The 18,076-nt window shown below is 51.7% G+C and overlaps 1 protein-coding gene across 4 annotated transcripts in view; it reads right to left on the reverse strand.

Moving 5' to 3' along the window:
- The window catches only part of NXN (nucleoredoxin), a 162,532-nt gene that overhangs the window by 1,802 nt on the left and 142,654 nt on the right, over positions 1–18,076 (reverse strand). For all 4 annotated transcript variants that reach the window (XM_081580163.1, XM_081580162.1, XM_081580165.1 and 1 more), the window contains 2 exons: positions 4,735–4,914; positions 2,843–2,967 (listed from right to left, as the gene is read on the reverse strand). In XM_081580163.1, coding sequence (XP_081436289.1) covers positions 2,843–2,967; positions 4,735–4,914 — 305 coding nt within the window. The remainder of the gene's footprint in view (positions 1–2,842; positions 2,968–4,734; positions 4,915–18,076) is intronic.

Raw genomic sequence — 18,076 nt, forward strand, 5'->3', positions numbered from 1 at the left:
TTTCAATTATCTGCAGCCCCACTGTGGGCAGAGGGCTATCTGGACTTCAGCTTCCGAATGTTTTTAACAAAACAGCTCAGTTCCCCCACCCCCTCCATCCCCATCCCCACAGCTGTAGGGGGCCGGCACAAGTTGCATAACCCGTTCAGAAGCCCAGGTCTCTGAAGTACTACTGAGGTTTTATACCATCGCTATAGTAATCGTAGGTTCCCAGTGATTGTCCTGAGAAATTTCTCTAGTATGAGGTGTACCTTTAGTAAATATAAAGGCAAACAGAAATCCAAAGACAAGGAGAAAGATTTGTAAGGGGGCAGCCATCTGAGATTGGGTTTCCCAGGTAGCTCAGTGGTAAAGAATCTGCCTGCCAATGCTGGAGACCTGGGTTCAATCCCTGGGTCAGGAAGATCCCCTGGAGAAGGGAATGGCAAACGACTCCAGTTTTCTTGCCTGGAAAATTCCATGGACAGAGGAGCCTAGCAGGCTACAGTCCCTGAGGATGTAAAGGGTTGAGCATGCATACACACAGCCATCTGAGGTTACTTTTCATCCTGCTGCTAACAGGAAATGGATGCTCTATACCCATCCCCAGGTTGTTCCACTATAAAACGTGCAAAATTCTCTACTGAATGAGAAGACCAGCAGAAAAAGAGCTCATAGTGTTCCAGGCCTTAAAGGCTGGCAAGCAGTTTCCAAGACAAAAAAACGTTTCTTTCTAAGGGCAATTTCTTAGCAAAGATAAGTAATCGTCTTTTTTCCCCCCACCCAACAAACAGCACACACTTCCCAGCAATGCCGGGTGATTCAGCATCTCTGGGAGTGTTCACCCAATTCAGGCCCTCCATTTAGGTTAATAAACAATCTTCATAATAAACAGAGTGGAGACACCTGGACAAATCCCATCCATCCAACTCCCATTAGAAAGCCAAGCTCAGTGCCTGCTGCCTCCTCGCCCCTCTCCCTCTGAGCAAACAGGGGGAGATGAATTTTAATGTCTGTTAAGACTTGGGAAGGGACAACTTCTGTCTGTGGGTGAGGACTGGATCAAGACAAAGGCCTCAGCCCCAGGCTGACTGTGAAGGGGTGGAGTCCTGGGCTCAGAGGCGCCCAGTTGGTGCCTGACGGTTCCAGAGCCCTGTGCCCACTTCCTTTCCCGCTGTCTTGCTTCTGAGGTTAGAGAACTGGCCAAGAGAGTTGCCAAGGCCAGGAGCCTGGGTTCAGGGCAGAGAAGGTCGGGTGAGGGGTGGGGAGCTGGAGTAGTGGATGCCCCTATGCCCCTGGGCCTCTGCCTAACATCCTACTCCAGGCTGAGCCAGCCCTGTACGGGACCCCGTGGACAGAGGGAGTGAGAGCTTGCTTCCAGAGTCACTCCTGATCTCACATTCACTCCTCTCTCTGCCACCTACTTAATCCTAGACTTTGGCAAGAAACCTCTCAGAGGCCAGGTCTCATAAATCCTATAAAAAGGATTCAATAATGGCTCACATGGGGCTGTGGGAGAGTGAGCCAGCCTGGGCGCACAGCCCTGCCAGGCGGGCTTCGCAGCAGCCTTACCCTCTCCCAGCCTCACTTTCCTCATCTGTGAACCCCTAAGGATGGCATTCCGCCCGCCAGGTGACAAGCACGTGGGTGGTGCAGGTGAGGCGCCTGGCCTGGCCTATAGGAAACCTGCCAGCGCTCCTTTTCGGCCTTGTTTCTAGAGCGGCCACTGGGGCCCTACAGCCCCGCCTCCACTTTGGCTCAGCCCTTTCCCTCTCCTGAGCCCATCTTTTCTCTCCGAGCCTCTGTTCTGGTCGAAGGGGTTAGAGTTTAATACATTCAGCGAGGCTTCCATTTGTGCTTTGTGTGGAGTGGGCTGTGTAGCCCAAGGCAGGGCCCTGTGAACCGGCTTTGTTCCCTCCACCCCACGGCTGGGCAGGGTGACTCCAGCTGTCTTCCAGGGGCCCACCGGGCAGGGGCGGCTATTGAGGTGATGAATGGGTGGTTCAGGGAGTCTGGCCGCCCCTGGGATCCAAACAGCGTGAAATGAGCATGGGGCTTGGACCAACTGGAGGTACAGATGGGAGCAAGGAGGGCGGGTGGTGGTGGTGGGGGTCGCTGGCTTCAAAATGTGTGTCTGTCAATAAGCGACTCAGGTCAGCGCCTGGGTGGGGAAGAGGCGGCTGCGCATGCCTGGAGGGTGGCTCCTGGGTGGGGAACCGAGCGGGCGTGGCTGCGCAACCTGCGATCTCAGAGATTCCGATCTCAGAGATTCCGCCTCTGCGGGACCCGGGCTCCCCTACCTTGGGAGCCACTCCCCTACCAGCTGGAGGCCTTCTAGAGACAGGCCTGGGGTAGGAGAGGCAGAGATGCCAGGAACGTCAGCATTCTCCCTGGGCTGGCGAGGTAACTGCAGTTCGGAGTAATAGTCGGATTCCTATCTGCGTTCGGTGATGGGAAAGGCCCCCTAGGGCGGACGGGTGTCCGGGGACTAACCGGTCTCTGTAAAGCATCAAGAGCCTGGCTGGGACCCAGCCCAGAAGGAGTAAGTGCTGACCACTATCTTTGTGGCTCCCTAGCAGCCGGGGTGGGAGCAGTCTGGGTGCAAGAGGGAGCTTCTGTCCTAGGAGGGCCCCCTGCTGCCCGGGGACTGCTGGGTAAGAGCTGGGAAGGAGGCGGCGGCAGGGGCCGGAACTGGTTTTCCTTGACTGATGACACCTTTTCATGCTCCATTTGTCTGTGGGCTCTTCTAGAAGCACCGTCACCCCAGAACCCTAGGCCCCTTCAGACATCCCCAAGGGCGACATCACTCATGTTCTAAAGGTCAGCCAGCAGAGCCAGCCCTGGGGGCCCCGGCGGCACTCACCTCCCCCGCCACAAAGAACAGGAGCGGCGCCTCCTCCTCTTTGGCTTTGTACTTGGCAATGATCTTCTCAGCTATTGGCTGGATCAGCTGCTTGGCCGCCTCCGACTCCCCGTCATCCTCAGAATCTGTGACAAGGGAGAGAAAGACACAAAGAAGCACTGGCTTGTCAATCAGATGGAGTGGTGCCCAGGTCCAGGGCCCGACACGCCCATCTGGGCAGCCTCTGAATGGAAGCAAAGCCTCCCCTGGGACACCGACCTCGCCTCCTGGATGCACGAGGGTGTGTTCCCAGGCACAGGCCAGTTTGCTCACTGCTCTCGCAGATAGGCTGTTCTGCATCATGCCCCCAGGAAGAACTCGCTTCACCATCTAGCACTAATACCCAGGCAAATGAAATCCTGTTCACTGAACTCCTCACAAACCCACCTTGGGAGCTGAGCCTCTCCTAAGCCAGAACCTGAGGCCCTGGTGGTTTTCTCTCCATCATAGAATGAGATGCTCTGTCCTCGGATCCCTGACTTCCTAATGGAAATGGCAGAAGTGGCGGCGGTGGTGGGTCAGGACTGCGGTCTAATCATCAGCTTTGGTGGCAGTTGGGAGGCACCAGGGTACTGGCACGCCAACTTCATAGCTGGCAGAGGGACTTGCCTGGGAGGGGGCAGGCTGACTGTAGGGAAGAACCCTCAACCAGGCTCCCAGAACCCCCTTTGGGCATCTCTTGCTTCCAGTGAAATAGCAGCATGGGAGCAGCTCACCCCTGCTGAACCCGGTAACCGAGAGCCAGTGCAAAGCAGGGGAAGGGGGACAGGTGCCCGCAGAGGACCTTCACCCAGAAGTCCTCCCAGGAGGCCCAGTGTGCAGGCTCAGCCCCATACATTCTAGATTCACCTCTGATTAGCTTGGTGATGCTGGGAACCTGCTTTGCCTCCCTGGGACTCTGTTTCCACATCTGCAGATGGCCAGTGATGTTCCCAATTGTCCCTCAGTTCAGAAAACCTCCCCAGGCCCCAGGTTGGGGGTGTGTGAGCCTGGGGCAGGCAGGAAAGCCCCAAGGTGAATGGTTCCCCAAGGCCATCCCTTCCCAGGGCCACTGTCCTCCAAGCACAAGGCCAGCCTGCAAGCCAGGATTCCCTCCAGTCCACATATGGGCTCCCCACCTGGAGGCCCCCAAACCAGACTTCCAGAGAATGGAGGTTAGATGCTACACACATTCTCCAGCCCCCTCACTACAGACGGCAGCAGCTCGGCCACGATCCTGGTACCCAGACTGATTTTAAGTTGGAACTGAGCAATGAGTCCTAAGGCAGAGGGTGAGGTGGCCCTTGGCCAGCAGTTACTCCGTTTGCAGAAGGAACCAGGGGTCACCCCACGGGCCTGCCGGGAGCCTGGCGTGGGTATTCCTGTGTCTTCCTGCAGGGCAGACCTGTCACACACTGAGTGTGAGAGGGAGAGACAGGGAGACAGAGGGGTTCTCAGCCCCAGAGATCCTGCCCTGGGGCAGCTCCTCAGAGCACAGGAGAGAAGCGGCAGCAGCTGGGGGTGAGCCCTGGCCTGAGGGGGCCCAGGCCCCCCCGCAGCTGCTGCATGGCAGCCCCGCCTCCAACAATAGGTCTGTTCATCAGCAGGCCAAGGGCTTCCTCCCGGCCTGACCTCTTCTTCCCAGCTGGTGGCCGGGAGCAGCTAGAAGGAAAGCAGAGCAGCAGCTCCCTGCACAGCCGCCACAGGGGAGAAGCATGAATAAATCACCGGGGTCAGAAGCACGGCAGCCGGAGACAAAGGCCCAGGCTCTGCGCCGCTGGTGACTGAAAGAAGCTGCTGGGACAGACCCCTCTGGCTCCCTAGTGAGCACTGCCCATTCTGTCCCACCTGGGGCCCCCGGCTGAGCTTCCTACCTACAAACAGGACGAGGCAGGGGCCCTCGTTGAGCTGCACGGCGTTGGAGTCGGAGAGCTCCAGCACGGGCTTGGGGTGCCATGGGAAGCCCCTGCAGTCCTCGTCGTTCAGCACCTCCACCCGCCCCTGCCGTGTTATCACATCCCCCTGCGGGTCCAGCACGATGAGGGTGGGGATGCCTGCAAGAGAGAGAGAGCAAGCGAGCTTGGCCACGGCCCCACAGTCCATGGGACAGCCCCCCCCGCCCCGCCCCGGACACGGTTTAGTCCTCGAGTGGAATCCAGGCTCCACCTCTGAAGAGCCAGGGAACCCCCCTGGGTCTGCAGGGGACTTCTCCACAGAACCCCAAGCAAGTCACCTCCCCGATCTGGACCTCAGACCCTCCGCTGCCACGTGGTAAACATACTGCAGTTCCCACCTTATCCTGCTATGGAAGGATCAACGAAGCTGTGCATTTAAGAACTTCAGCCCTGGGTCTCAGTACATAGAAGAAAAATGAGAAAGCCTAGAGAGGTTGGCGGAGAAGGCAATGGCACCCCACTCCAGTACTCTTGCCTGGAAAATCCCATGGATGGAGGAGCCTGGTAGACTGCAGTCCGTGGGGTTGCAAAGAGTTGGACACAACTGAGTGACTTCACTTTCACTTTTCACTTTCATGCATTGGAGAAGGAAATGGCAACCCACTCTAGTGTTCTTGCCTGGAGAATCCCAGGGGTGGTGGAGCCTGGTGGGCTGCCATCTATGGGGTCACACAGAATCGGACACGACTGAAGCAACTTAGCAGCAGCAGCAGCAGAGAGGTTGGATGGTGTCATCGACTCAATGGACATGAGCTTGAGCAAACTCCGGGAGATAGTGAAGGACAGGGAAGCCTGGAGGGCTGCAGCCCATGGGGTCGCAAAGAGTCGGACACAACTGAGCAACTGAGCAACAACAAGAGGTCCCCAAGAAACAGGAGATGCTCCCCCGCCTGTAGGAAGTCTTAACCTCAGAAGGTTGTGTGAACACGTACGGACCGCATACGCACATGCAAGGGTGTGCAGACCAGCACAGATCACAGCAGGAGGGCCCAACCCGGGGGAGCACAGGGGGCCTGTGGGGGGAGGAGCCTGGGGCAGCAGATGGGAAGAGGACAGCTGGCCGCCATCTCCAGCCCTGCTTCCTGGGGCGGTTCCAGTGCCCGCTCTGAGGGGGACAGTCCTGGAGGGAACATACTGGCAGTGCTACCGCCCTCACATTAGAGTCCTGGGCTGGGGTCAGAGATGCAACACACAGCTTCCCACAAACCACAGTCTCCCTCCAACCATAAAGCCTCCAATGGAAAAATCAGAGGTGATTCTTTCTGGGTTATAGGGGCGTATGGGTTTTCCAGCTCCCTGCTCCTTGCGCCCCACTCCCTGCTGCTTCTCCTCCAGCCAGGGATCTCAGCCCACAGAGGCAGCCTTGACCTTGACCTCTGGGGACACTTGTCTCCCCACTGGTCCCTCCCCTCCTTGCACTAACCAGCCACCTCCCCACCAGACCTGACCGGAACTAGATGGCCCAGGGAAAGCCAGAGCAATTTAATATTTATAGATTCTACAGCTTTGAATAAGTAGTTTGCTTCACTGACATTTTACTTCTCTGTTGGGGGGCAGCAGGGGGGAGGGACATTGAGGTACCAGAAACACAGCTGTGGTGTTTTGTAACCTGTGCGGTGGCTGGGGTGGCAGGCATGCAGGGGTGGCCCTGCCTTCAAAAGGAAAAACGAGTGCATTATGTTCATGCCTATGAGAAGGAGAGGCTTGGCGTGTTGGGGAGCAGGTCCAGAGAGAAGCAGCCTCTGGGGACTGCCTTTCCCACCACACACATCACATACAAATGCACAAGGCCACAGCCAGCGCTTTTGAGGGCTTTCAGGATGCGCCCAGAGCACAAGAGACACGGGGCATCATCAGCCTCATCTCATGTCTACTCATCATCTCCCAGAGACCTGGGGCTCACATCAGGGGTCTCCCCATCCCAGATGGGGCTGGGCTTGAGTCAGCGGCCTGTAGGGGCCTGGGGCCCACAACACGAAGGGCCAGCTGGCTGCACACGAACGCCTCCAAGTGCCATGCCCCATCTCAAAAATGCTTTAGCAAAGTTGTTTAATCAGTTTCTGAAATTGGGCAATTTCTAGTGTTGGGTTAAACCAGGGCCCGCCCACTGCTATGATAAGACACAGCAGCAGGCTTGTTTGTAGCCCAGACGTGGGATGCTGGGTTGATCTGTGGAGGGCAGACAGGCACAGAGGATGGAGAAGGGAGGGAAAGTAAAATCCAAAAGCAGAGACGCCTGCTTCCTGGTTTGGTGCTTTGGTTTCTCCAGGTGACTAATGGGCTTCTTTGTTACCATGGCTGAGGCCTGTCTCCACTCCTTGCTGGTGGGGGTGGGGGGGAGGGGGGCACTAGGACAGCAAGGCAGGGACTTGAGCCCCAGATGACTAGTGGGGGTTCCTCAGCCGATTCCATGGAGGAACAGCTCCCCTGGAGCCTGGGTCTCCCCACCTCTCCCCAACAGCTATGCAAAAGCAAAGGCCCCTTGTATTTGGTGCTTTAAGCCCAAGATGACGAGGTTGGGTTGACTGTGGAGCACAGAAAGCGACTCGGTACAGTGACCACAGATTTCAATCCAGAGAAGCCCACTTCTAGCACATGGACTGGGAAAAAGAATTAACAAGCACCAGTTGCTTTCCTATCACTGACCGGATCTTGGGTTAGTTTGGCCCTGGAGCCCTAAGTGTGTACACCTCTCTGGGGATGAACCAGCCAGAAGGAAGCTCACTCTCGTGGCATCTGCTCAGTGTTCCACCCAGTGTGGGGACCTCACCCTGAGATGTAACACTATACTCCTTCTGCCAGTAGTCAAGTTGCCTACCCAAGGTCATCTGCCCAGTAAGTGGCCAAGCTGGGACAGGAAGCCTAGTCTGCTTGGTGGCAAACTGCTGCTCTTTCTACCAGGCCAATCTGCTGGCAGGGACTCTCACAGCACCATGGGTTGGAGGGCGGTCATCTGCAAGGAGGAGTTGGGCAGGGCAGGGCATGCTCCTGCATCCATACCCTCTGTACTACCCATTCCCTCTTCTTTGAGTCTGTGGGAGAAGGAAGCTGAGATACAATCATCTGAGGCTTCAAGAGAAGGAGGGTGAGATACAATTATCTGAGGCTTCAAGAGAAGGTGGCTGAGATATGATCACCTCTCCCCTTTCCCTCCCATTCACCAGCTTCCCCATCCAGCCCATCCTGCCTTCCCTGTTCCCCTGTCCCTTGAAGCAGGTTCCCTGAAGCAGAAACTTTCAAGGAAAAAATAGGGCAGAGCCTCTAATGGGAAACTTAAAGGGAATGGAAAATTTCTAATCGATGCCTTTGTACAAAATAACTTCCACACCAGCAAGGGGCTTCTCTGAAGAGAATGAAAAGGGAACAGTTCATCTCTGCTTCTCTTGAACTTGTCGTTTTCCAGCTGGGACAGTCGGGGGGAGGAGACCACAGTGAGGGTTCTAAGGAAGATGCTGCCACTGCTGATAAGTCGCTTCAGTCGTGTCCGACTCTGTGCGACCCCATAGATGGCAGCCCACCAGGCTCCTCCGTCCCTGGGACTCTCCAGGCAAGAACACTGGAGTGGGTTGCCATTTCCTTTTCCAGTGCATGAAAGTGAAAAGTGAAAGTGAAGTCACTCAGTTGTGTCCGACTCTTTGCGACCCCACGGACTGCAGCCTACCAGGCTCCTCCGTCCATGGGATTTTCCAGGCAAGAGTACTGGAGTGGGGTGCCATTGCCTTCTCTGAAGGAAGATGCAGGCAAGTCATTTACATGCTCAGAGCCTCATTTCCACACTGTCAAATGGGGGTAGTGGGAGTTTCTGATCTTACTTGGGTGTAGGAAGGAGTAAAAAGATGACAAGTAGAAAATGCTTTTGAGCAGGATATCTGGCACAAAGTACTCCATATATATCAGCTCTCATTATAAATAAGTCCATTATTATTATTATTACTCATCCCTAGGTTGACCATTTCGCTCTTGAGAAGGGATAGAAGACCGGTGCCGAGGACTTCCCTGGTGGTCCAGTGGTTATGATTCCCCGCTTTCACTGTCAGGGCCCAGGTTCAGTCCCAGGTTGAGGAACTAAGATTCTGCAAGCCGTGTGGTGCAGCCAAAAAGTAAAAGTAAATTAAAAAAGAAAAAGGAGAAGCCTTGCTTTAGTGACACAAATGGGAAACTCCATGCTGGCTGGAGGGAGTTTGCTCAAGAAACAGAAGATAGAGGCAAGATCAACACCACAGGGCGGGCTCCAGGGACGGCGTGATGCTGCCACATCTACAGATGGTGTTCTCTTACGTGCACCACCCCAAGCTTAACCTCTGGGCGTAGAACACATACTCTACGCTCCTAGAGAGGGCTTCGGCCCCAGGCCCCTCCCTGGGGAGCTCAGGTAGACCATGGCAGAGCCTCCAAATCCCCTTCACCACCTCCCTGAAAACCTAGAGAAGAAAGAAAAGGCCTAAGGAGCTGGCTCTATACTGTTTCCTCCTGGGAGGAGCCGATTTGTGAGTATGTAAAATACTCTCAAAGTCGCAGGTACTGAGACTGTCCCACTGTTGCGTTTGGCTGCTTTTCTATTGCCAAAGAAAGGGAGTTTTGAAGGAGGTGGTGGGCCTGGGGGCAGCACCGTTGAGGGGTGGGAGAGGAGCTGGGCAGGGCTGTTTCTCTGCTTCTAGATGACCATGTGATCACAAAGATTGCTGGGACTGGGGAAGAGAAAGGGAAGGAAAAGCAGGCCCCAGGACAGGACAGAGCAGGTTAGGGCATGTGGCAGGACAGAATACATGGTCATCATGAAGACTGTAGGAGGATGGAAAATGTTTGTAATATGTGGTTAAATCAAAAATACAGAATACACAGTGCTATGTGTACAATTACAACTGCGCAGAAATATGCTTGTAGACAGAGACCAAAAGGGACTCAGAAAAGTGAAAACAGTTGTGTGAGGAAGGCAGGAATGCGGTGAGATAGATATACATTTTTCTTAAACTGTCTTATGATAAATTCATTCAGGTTAAATAAAAATCAAATAAGAACTGAAGGGCAGTAGGGGTGGGATGACAAATACAGACCATGCTTTGGCCACGTCCACTACCCATTCCATTCATCACATCCCTCTTCTCTCTCCTGCTCCCCAAAACCTTCCCCTGCTGGGAGAGCTAATAAGGAAAGGAAAAAGGCAGCTAGTTTGGGAGGTGAAGCTCAGAAAAACCCAAGAGAAGTCAAAGGGATCTGGGTTCACTTGAACTTGTCCAGAAGGCCCATGTGGCCATGTCAGGAGGCATAAAGAAGACATTTTTTTTGGCCCCACTACAAGGCAGGCAGGATCTTAGTTCCCCAACTAGGAATCGAACCCATGCCCTCTACAGTGAAAATGCAGACTCTTAACCACTGGACTGCCAGGGAAGTTCCAAAGAAGACATTTTAAATGGCAGCATTCTTATAATATAGAAAAAACAGAAACAACCAAGTATCCACCGACAGTGAAACCGATAAACAGATAAACAGGCTATAGTAAAACAAAGCACTCCATGGCACTGAAATAAACCAGATGTAAATATCAACAGGGACAAATCTCAAAAACATAATGTTTAGTGAGAAAAGCAAGCTGCAGAATGCTATTATAGCATGTCAGCACTTAAGTACACTTCTACAAACACAGCCAGCACAACTCTACATTACTCATGGATTCACAGCCACAGGGCAACCATCTGAGGAAGACTCAAACTGAATGGGTGGTAGGGTCACTGCTGGGCATCCCTGGCACCCTGGGGAGAAGGAAGGGGCTCTGGGGAGGAGTGGAGGGAACCCAGCTTGGTGTGTGTTTAATGCTCCCATTCATTTCTATACTAAATATTGGAAGCAAAAGTGTCAATTCTGGGTGATGGCCACAAGGGTGTTTGTTACGTCATTCTTTGTCCTTTCCTGGTTTTTCTTTTTTTATGTTCTCAAAACGAAACAAGAGGAGCAGAGGAGAGCACTGAGGCTGCTCTGGAGGCCCCGAGGCAGCCACCAACCATCCTCCCCAGGCCCAGGGGGCAGCTCCAGACAGCATGCACCAGCCCTTTAAATCCTGAGACTTGCCTACAAATACAGCAGTGTCAGCCCCTTATCCTCAGTTCATCGAAAACCATGATGGGGACTTCCCCGGTGGCTCAGTGGTAAAGAATCTGCCTGCCAATGCAGGAGATGTGGGTTCGATCCCTGACCAGGAAAGATCCCACATGCCGCAGATCAACTAAGCTCATGAGCCACAACTACTGAGCCTGTGCTCTAGAGCCCACATACTGCAACTACTGAAGCCTGAGCGCCCTAAAAGCCCATGCTCCGCAACAAGAGAAGCCACCGCAACGAGAAGTCTGCTTGCTGCAACAAAGAGTAGCCCCCACTCGCTGCAACTAGAGAAAAGCCTGCAAGGCAATGGAGACCCAGCACAGCCAAAAATTAAATAAATAATAAAAAAGAAAACCACTATGGCTGAATGTTTCATTTCTATAGAAAATAGACACTGCCTCACATCCATTTTTTGAAAGGGGGCTTAGAAGGGAGAGAGAGAGAGAGAGAGGAGAAGGGCAGGGAATGGATGAGGAAGGTGGGGAAAAGGAAAAAGGAGAGGAAAAGCTAGTGGATGAGGGTAAGGAACAAGAAAGAAAGAGAGAAACAGGAGAAAAACAGTTGTTGGGAAAGTGAGGATCTCATGCCAGTGCCTCCGGGTCTTCTTCGGGCCCTGTCTGCTGGCCTTAAAGGGGGAAGGGGAGGGGAGAGGAACAAAGCCAGCAAGGGCCCCTAACCCAGGAGAGAAGGGGCTCTGAGCCTCCCTGTGGAGAACACGGTGTTCTCAACAGCCAGCGTTAGACAATGGCTAATGGGATTTGCCTTTTGCCAAGTGTGTCTAAAACCCTTTCCTTAGAAATGCATTTGTCAACAGCTTATAGGGCTACAAATTCCCCGGTCTGCACAAAATGCTGGGAGGAGGGAGGCCAACCTCACTGCTCCCCAAGGCAAAGGAAGTGGGTGGAGGCCACACGCCAGGCCTTGGTGAACTCAGGTGGCCAGGGCTCAGGTTAGAACATCCAAGGGAACAGCACCCAGCCCAGGAGCAGACACCTCAAGACCCAGACTCTCTCCGCACCACCTGGATGGACACCTGAATGAAATGGCACCATCTTATGCAAGGCCTCCTTGGGATGCTGGGGGACACTCAGAATCCAGGGGTGCTCTGAGCCCAGCTCCTGAGGTACCCAGAGGATTCTGGGTTCTCCTGCACAATCTGAGCCTGTCTGGGTGACACGGGGGAGCTCTGCCCTCATGGGCCTCAATATACAAAGTGACAATCCGATCAAGTCATTTGCGCACTGCCAGGCACGAAGACAGGCCAGGTGGAGGAGGTTCGGCTTGGGTGCAGGCAGTGGAAGATATCTGACTCCATGCTGTGAAAGAATCCTCATCAAGACATTCAGGAGGACACAGCAAGTGGGGTGAGAGCCCAGGACAGAGTCAAGCAGGGAGCATGAGATCTCCCAGACACAGCCCTGTGGACCTGCTGAACCAGACAGTCGGTGGAATCCTCCACGGACTCTGTGCGTGTATGGAGTGTATGGTATGGATTGTGCACATTGTGATACTGTAACATAATAAGGCGTGTATATCTGGCCTTCACCCCCAGTTCCTGGCACAGAGCTCCTAAAACTCTTACGATTTCCTGAATGAAAGGGGTGATAGGAACATCTTTTGTTATAATATTTGGTCTTAGTCCCAGATCCTGACACAAGAGTTTCCAAGACCCTTGCAATCGAAGGAGTAAGAGCCTCTTTGGGGATGCTAAGATGATGGGTGTGGATCACCAGAGAGATGTAGTTAGAAGGTTGGAATTTTAAGATCCACCCCCAGACCTCAACATCTGGGGAAGGGAGAAGAGCTGGAGGTTGAGTGAATCACTGATGGCCAGTGATTGAAGCACTCATGCATACAAAGTGAGACCTCCATAAAGGCCCCTCAGTGATGGGGTACAGAGAGCTTCCAAGTCGGTGAACAGTGGAGATGCTGGGAGGGTGAGGCACCTGGAGAGGACATGGGAGCTGTAATGGAGCAAGAAAGAAGAAAGGAGATGGGCAGACGCACAGACATTCAAGTTACAGACCTGATGATGTAACAGATGGTTTCATAGCAGAGAGGAGGGAGACAGGGAGTTCAGGAGAATTCCACACTCCCACTAAAACAGGTCTGCTAATGAGAGAGACACACACCTGGGGAGGGGGGCGGGTAGTCTGGGCCATGGGAGATGCCAACAGGGAAGAAAGCAATGGCCCTGGGACTTCAGGTCCCCAGCCAACCTCCTTTCCACATCCCCATTACTCTGCTACTGGGCCAGCTTGCGCAAGGGTGCAAAGGCATCTTCTCAGTAACCCCACCCCAAAGACCCCTAGAACAAGCCATGGATTTTCTCTTCTATATATCTATATGCAGTAGAGAAGTATATATATATTTTAATCTTGTATTTTGGTAGTCAAAGGCAGTGGGATGTTGACTGGTAAGATCACAGGAAGATGTGGCACAAGAACTTACTAACAACATATGCTTCTACTAAGCTACCGCACCCTTAATGTACAGAGGACCCCAAAAATGCCATGAAGCTAAAGTGACCCTGTGAGGCTGGAGCTGGACACGGGGATGCAGAGGCTGCCTGGTCCACCGACCCTGGAGCCCGAGGGAGCGGCCTCTCCCTCCCCACAGGCAGGCCTGTCACGAGCCACAGCCTGAGGCCTGGCCACAGTGGGAGCACAGTGAAGTCATCAGAAATCCCAGGGGATAACATGCCTCTGGAGAAGGCAATGGCACCCCACTCCAGTACTCTTGCCTGGAAAATCGCATGGACGGAGAAGCCTGGTAGGCTACAGTCCACAGGGTTGCTACGAGTTGGACTCGACTGAGCGACTTCACTTTCACTTTTCCCTTTCATTCACTGGAGAAGGAAATGGCAACCCACTCCAGTATTCTTGCCTGGAGAATCCCAGGGATGGCAGAGCCTGGTGGGCTGCCGTCTATGGGGTCGCACAGAATCGGACACGACTGAAGCGACTTAGCAGCAGCAACATGCCTCTAACGAGACTCTTGAGAGTCCCTGGAACTGCAAGGAGAGCAAACCAGTTGATCCTGAAGGAAATCAACCCTGAATATTCATTGGAAGGACTGATACTAAAGCTCCAATACTTTGGCCACCTAATGTGAAGAGCCAATTCATTAGAAAAGACCCTGAAGCTGGGAAAGATTGAAGGTAAAAGGAGAAGAGGGTGGCATAGTACCAGATGGTTAGACAGCATCACTAACTCAATGGACATGAACTTGAGCAAACTCCAGAAGATAGTGGAGGACAGGGAAGCCTGGTGTGCTGCAGTCCATGGGGTTGCAAAGAGTTGGATATGACTGATCGACTGAACAACAACAAACAATGTGCCTCTGGGTTTTCTTTTCCAGTCTAGCTTAAATGTCACTACTGCACTGATTTTCCTCTAATTAAAATTTTCCAAAAGCTCCAAAGTCCAAAGGGCCAAGTTCAAGGACCACAGCCTGGTGCTCACCGGCCTTATCACTCAGTCTCCCTATAGTACACCATGGACATCTTACTCTGGCCTTTGGCCTGGAATGTCCCAACCCCTTTACCTAAATCCCAGACATTCTGTAAGGCCTTGCTCAAGAGTCACCTCCTCCAGAAAACCTTCCTGGCTCAAGAGTCCCAAGCCAGAGTCTCCTGTGAACTTAGATTATCCCATTGTGCAGCCCTCCATTAAATGCCGCCTTGGGAAGGATCCTGCGAGGCTCTTTCACATTCTTGTCTCACTGTGCTTCAGTGCATTTCTGGCTAGATAGGGCCAGAAGTGGACAGATCAGGGTGAACCAGCAGTGTCTGACAGACAGGCTGCTTGCAGGAATGAATCCTAAGGCCCAGCCAAAGAGGTCAATGATCAAGTGAGCAGTCAGCACAAAACGCTCTGCCGGGGGAGAACCCAAGAGGGAGGAAGGAGGAGGTGGGAGGTGGGAAAGCAGGCAGGTCCAAGCTGAAGACAGACTGCTGCAGACGACAGGGCAAGCGCTCCACGGAGTCAACAGACAAGGAGCAGCGGGACGGGCCAGTGCAGAGCTGGGTTCGTTTGTGTGGCTGCCCGGCCTCTGCTTGCCTGGGCGCAGGGCCTCTCCAGATCAGCTTTCTGATCCTCAGATGAGGGCTCCTTGAAGTCTGGGAACCACATATGTGCTTATCCACACACTGCCAGGCCATAAGAGGCTGAGCCAAATGAATGCATCTTTGAAAACGCTCCTTTCTCTTGCTGCTCATTTGTGGTCACCCGCGTGCTGGCTGTCTGGACCACACCTAACAACCAGGGCTCAGACCGCTGTTCTATTTGTATGTTGACAGCTGGAGGAGTCGAAAGGAGAGTTCCCTTCTCTCCTCTCGGAAGGCAGACAGAAGACAATCAATTTTTTCATGCCCTGCCAACATATGATGGAAGGGCACCTTCCAGCCTCAGTTGTGTATCTAAAACTAGCACAGAATCTCACAGGTCTTGTGATCTCTCCTTAAGGAGACTGCTATTCTGTGTCTCCCCCACTACCAAGGGCCCCAAGAAGCATCTCATGGAGCAAAGGGAAAGGAGAGAGCCCCCCCCCGCCGCAACTGGCTGTGCATTATCTAGACCATCCTTTGCTAATTTATTACTTTCAGGTGATCTCAGGGCCTTAGTATAGACCACTAAGAACAGGATCTGCACCTCACCGGCCTCTGCATCCAAGAAAGGGCAACTCCCTCCCTCAGAGAAGAAAAAGCTTATGCTTCACTGAGGACCTGTGCCTGGAAAGATGAGAGCCCACCTGACGGACCAGAGTGGCCAAGCGAGGCCCAGCACCCACTCTGCTATATGGGATGAGTTTGGTTTCCTGAGTTGTCATACAAAGTGTCACCTATCTGACCAACACATTCTAGTTCTTCAAAAAGCATCGCCCTACTGAAGTTATTTCCCAAAGTGGATCTCACCTTGTCCACTCCAGGGCAGCACGGGGATAATCTTCCGGTTTTTTATTTCCCATCAAATTCAGAGTATAGTAGTAGTGGTTAGTAGAAACTCAAGAAATAGAAACCTATCCATTTAAATCTACTCCATCTTTTTTCCAAAAAGGATTTGAGGCAGTTTAAAAAGTGAATGATATAATTCAATAAAAAAAACAGATGAAAACTGAGACTTCCCTGATGGTCCAGTAGCTAAGACTCCATGCTCCCAATGCAAGGGGCCTGAGTTTGATCCCTGGTCAGGGAACTAGTTCCCACATGCTGCAACTAAGAGTTTGCACGCCACAACTAAGACCTGGTGCAACCAAATAAATAAACAAAAGATTTTTTAAACAGATGAAAACATCCCACTGCAAAGAGAACAAGGCAGGAAGAGAAAACAAAGCTAGGATCTAGGGCATGCAGAGAAATTGTCAGCTTTGCAAAACTGCTAAACGTGGTTACAAATTCAGTTCTGAGTTTTCTCGGGGCTAAAGCAAGGAAAGAACTGTGGTCTGTGAGGAAATCCAAAGTATACAAAAGATGAGAGAAAAAAAAATGCACCTCCAACTGCAAAGAAGTCCAGTTTCTGCTAGGTGCTATAGGGTAACTTCCTGAACATAAATTCCTACAAGTGGGATTTTGAAATTAAAGGTTTTATAGATTTTTTAAGACCTCTGGTGTGCATCGCTAATCTCTCCTGGAAATTTTGTCCTGATTAGATTCCTCCTAGCAGCCTGCTCTCTTCCCTACACTGGGGATTATCCTTTTTTTGGAGAGTAGAGTTCTTTGCAAATGTAACAGGTACAAATTCAGTGTTTTCATCTGTAAATCGTGAATTAAAATTATCCCAAATATTTTTCTTATCCATTCTGACAATATGCATCAGCTGAATTGCCCACTTCATATCCTATACATACATATTTTTAATTAAATTGTTTCTCTCTCTTTTTTTGGACTGATGCTGAAGCTGAAGCTCCAATACTTTGGCCACCTGATGCGAAGAGTTGACTCACTGGAAAAGACCCTGATGCTAGGAAAGATTGAGGGCAGCAGGAGAAGGGGGTGACAGAGGATGAGACGGTTGGATGGCATCGTTGACTCAATGGACATGAGTTTGAGCAAACTCTGAGAGATAGTCAAGCACAGGGAAGCCTGGCATCCTGCAGTCCATGGAGTCGCAAAGTGTCAGACATGATTGAGTGACTGAACAAATCTGGAAAGGGCTCTTTTTTCTATAAAGGAAATAGATTCTTTGCCATATTGTTAGCTGTCTTTCTGTTAGCAAGTTTTCAGACATCCAAAATTTTATCTTTTTTAGGTTGTAAAATAAAAGATTTTTCCCCTTTCTCCCTAAGTCAGTCAATTAAATATTAAGTGCCTACTCTGTACCCAACACTGAGGCTTCCCAATTTTATTGAAAAAAAGATAAAGTAACTTGCTCAAGGTCAGTCAGCAGTAGGGGAGTGCCTTCAGCAAATACTTGTTGAATGAATGAATAAGTGAATTGAGAGACATGCAGTTTTACTTATCCCCACCAAGTGGCAATTTAACCCTCTGTTTAAGTACCAGTGGTCTAGGGTCATCCCTTTTCTCAAGAAATACTGCTCCTATGCTAAGGCACACATGTTTTAAGTCTCTCTGCAAGCAGAGTCCTGGAAGGAAATACACCTGCACCATCTCCTTTAAACTAACCAACTGATACCCATCCTTCTGGAATAGTAAACCATGTCATGTCACTCCACTTCTGTTTGGAAGGAAAACTGCTTTCATCTTTTTAACTATTAGGAGACCTAAAGCTCCAAAATTCTCAAAGGATTCTCAAGGATTAACAGACCTCAACTTAATGCCCAAAGTGCAGAGCCTGGACAAGCAACACTGGCATCACCTGGGGGCTTGCTAGAAAGGCAGGATCTCTGCCACACCCCAGAACCACTGAATCCAAATCTGCATCTTCACAAAAGCCCCAGGGAGTTCTTATGCACATTTGAAATTGAGAATCATTTAATTTATTTACTTTTTGCCACAACAAAGGGCATATGGGATCTTAGTTTCCCAACCAGGGATTGAACCTGAGCCCCCTGCAATGGAAATGTGGAGTCTTAACCACTGGACCACCAGAGAAGTCCCAAGAATCACCAGTTTTAGATGAAATATCAATTTCTTGAAACTAGCTCCTAACAAAGCAATATGCTTACTCTAAATGGTAAAGAAAAAAGGTTAAAGAACCTGATAAAT

The sequence above is a fragment of the Giraffa tippelskirchi genome, chromosome 3, assembly GCF_054371585.1.
Source record: "Giraffa tippelskirchi isolate mGirTip1 chromosome 3, T2T-mGirTip1v1.2.pri, whole genome shotgun sequence".
In the NCBI taxonomy this organism is placed as follows: domain Eukaryota; kingdom Metazoa; phylum Chordata; class Mammalia; order Artiodactyla; family Giraffidae; genus Giraffa; species Giraffa tippelskirchi.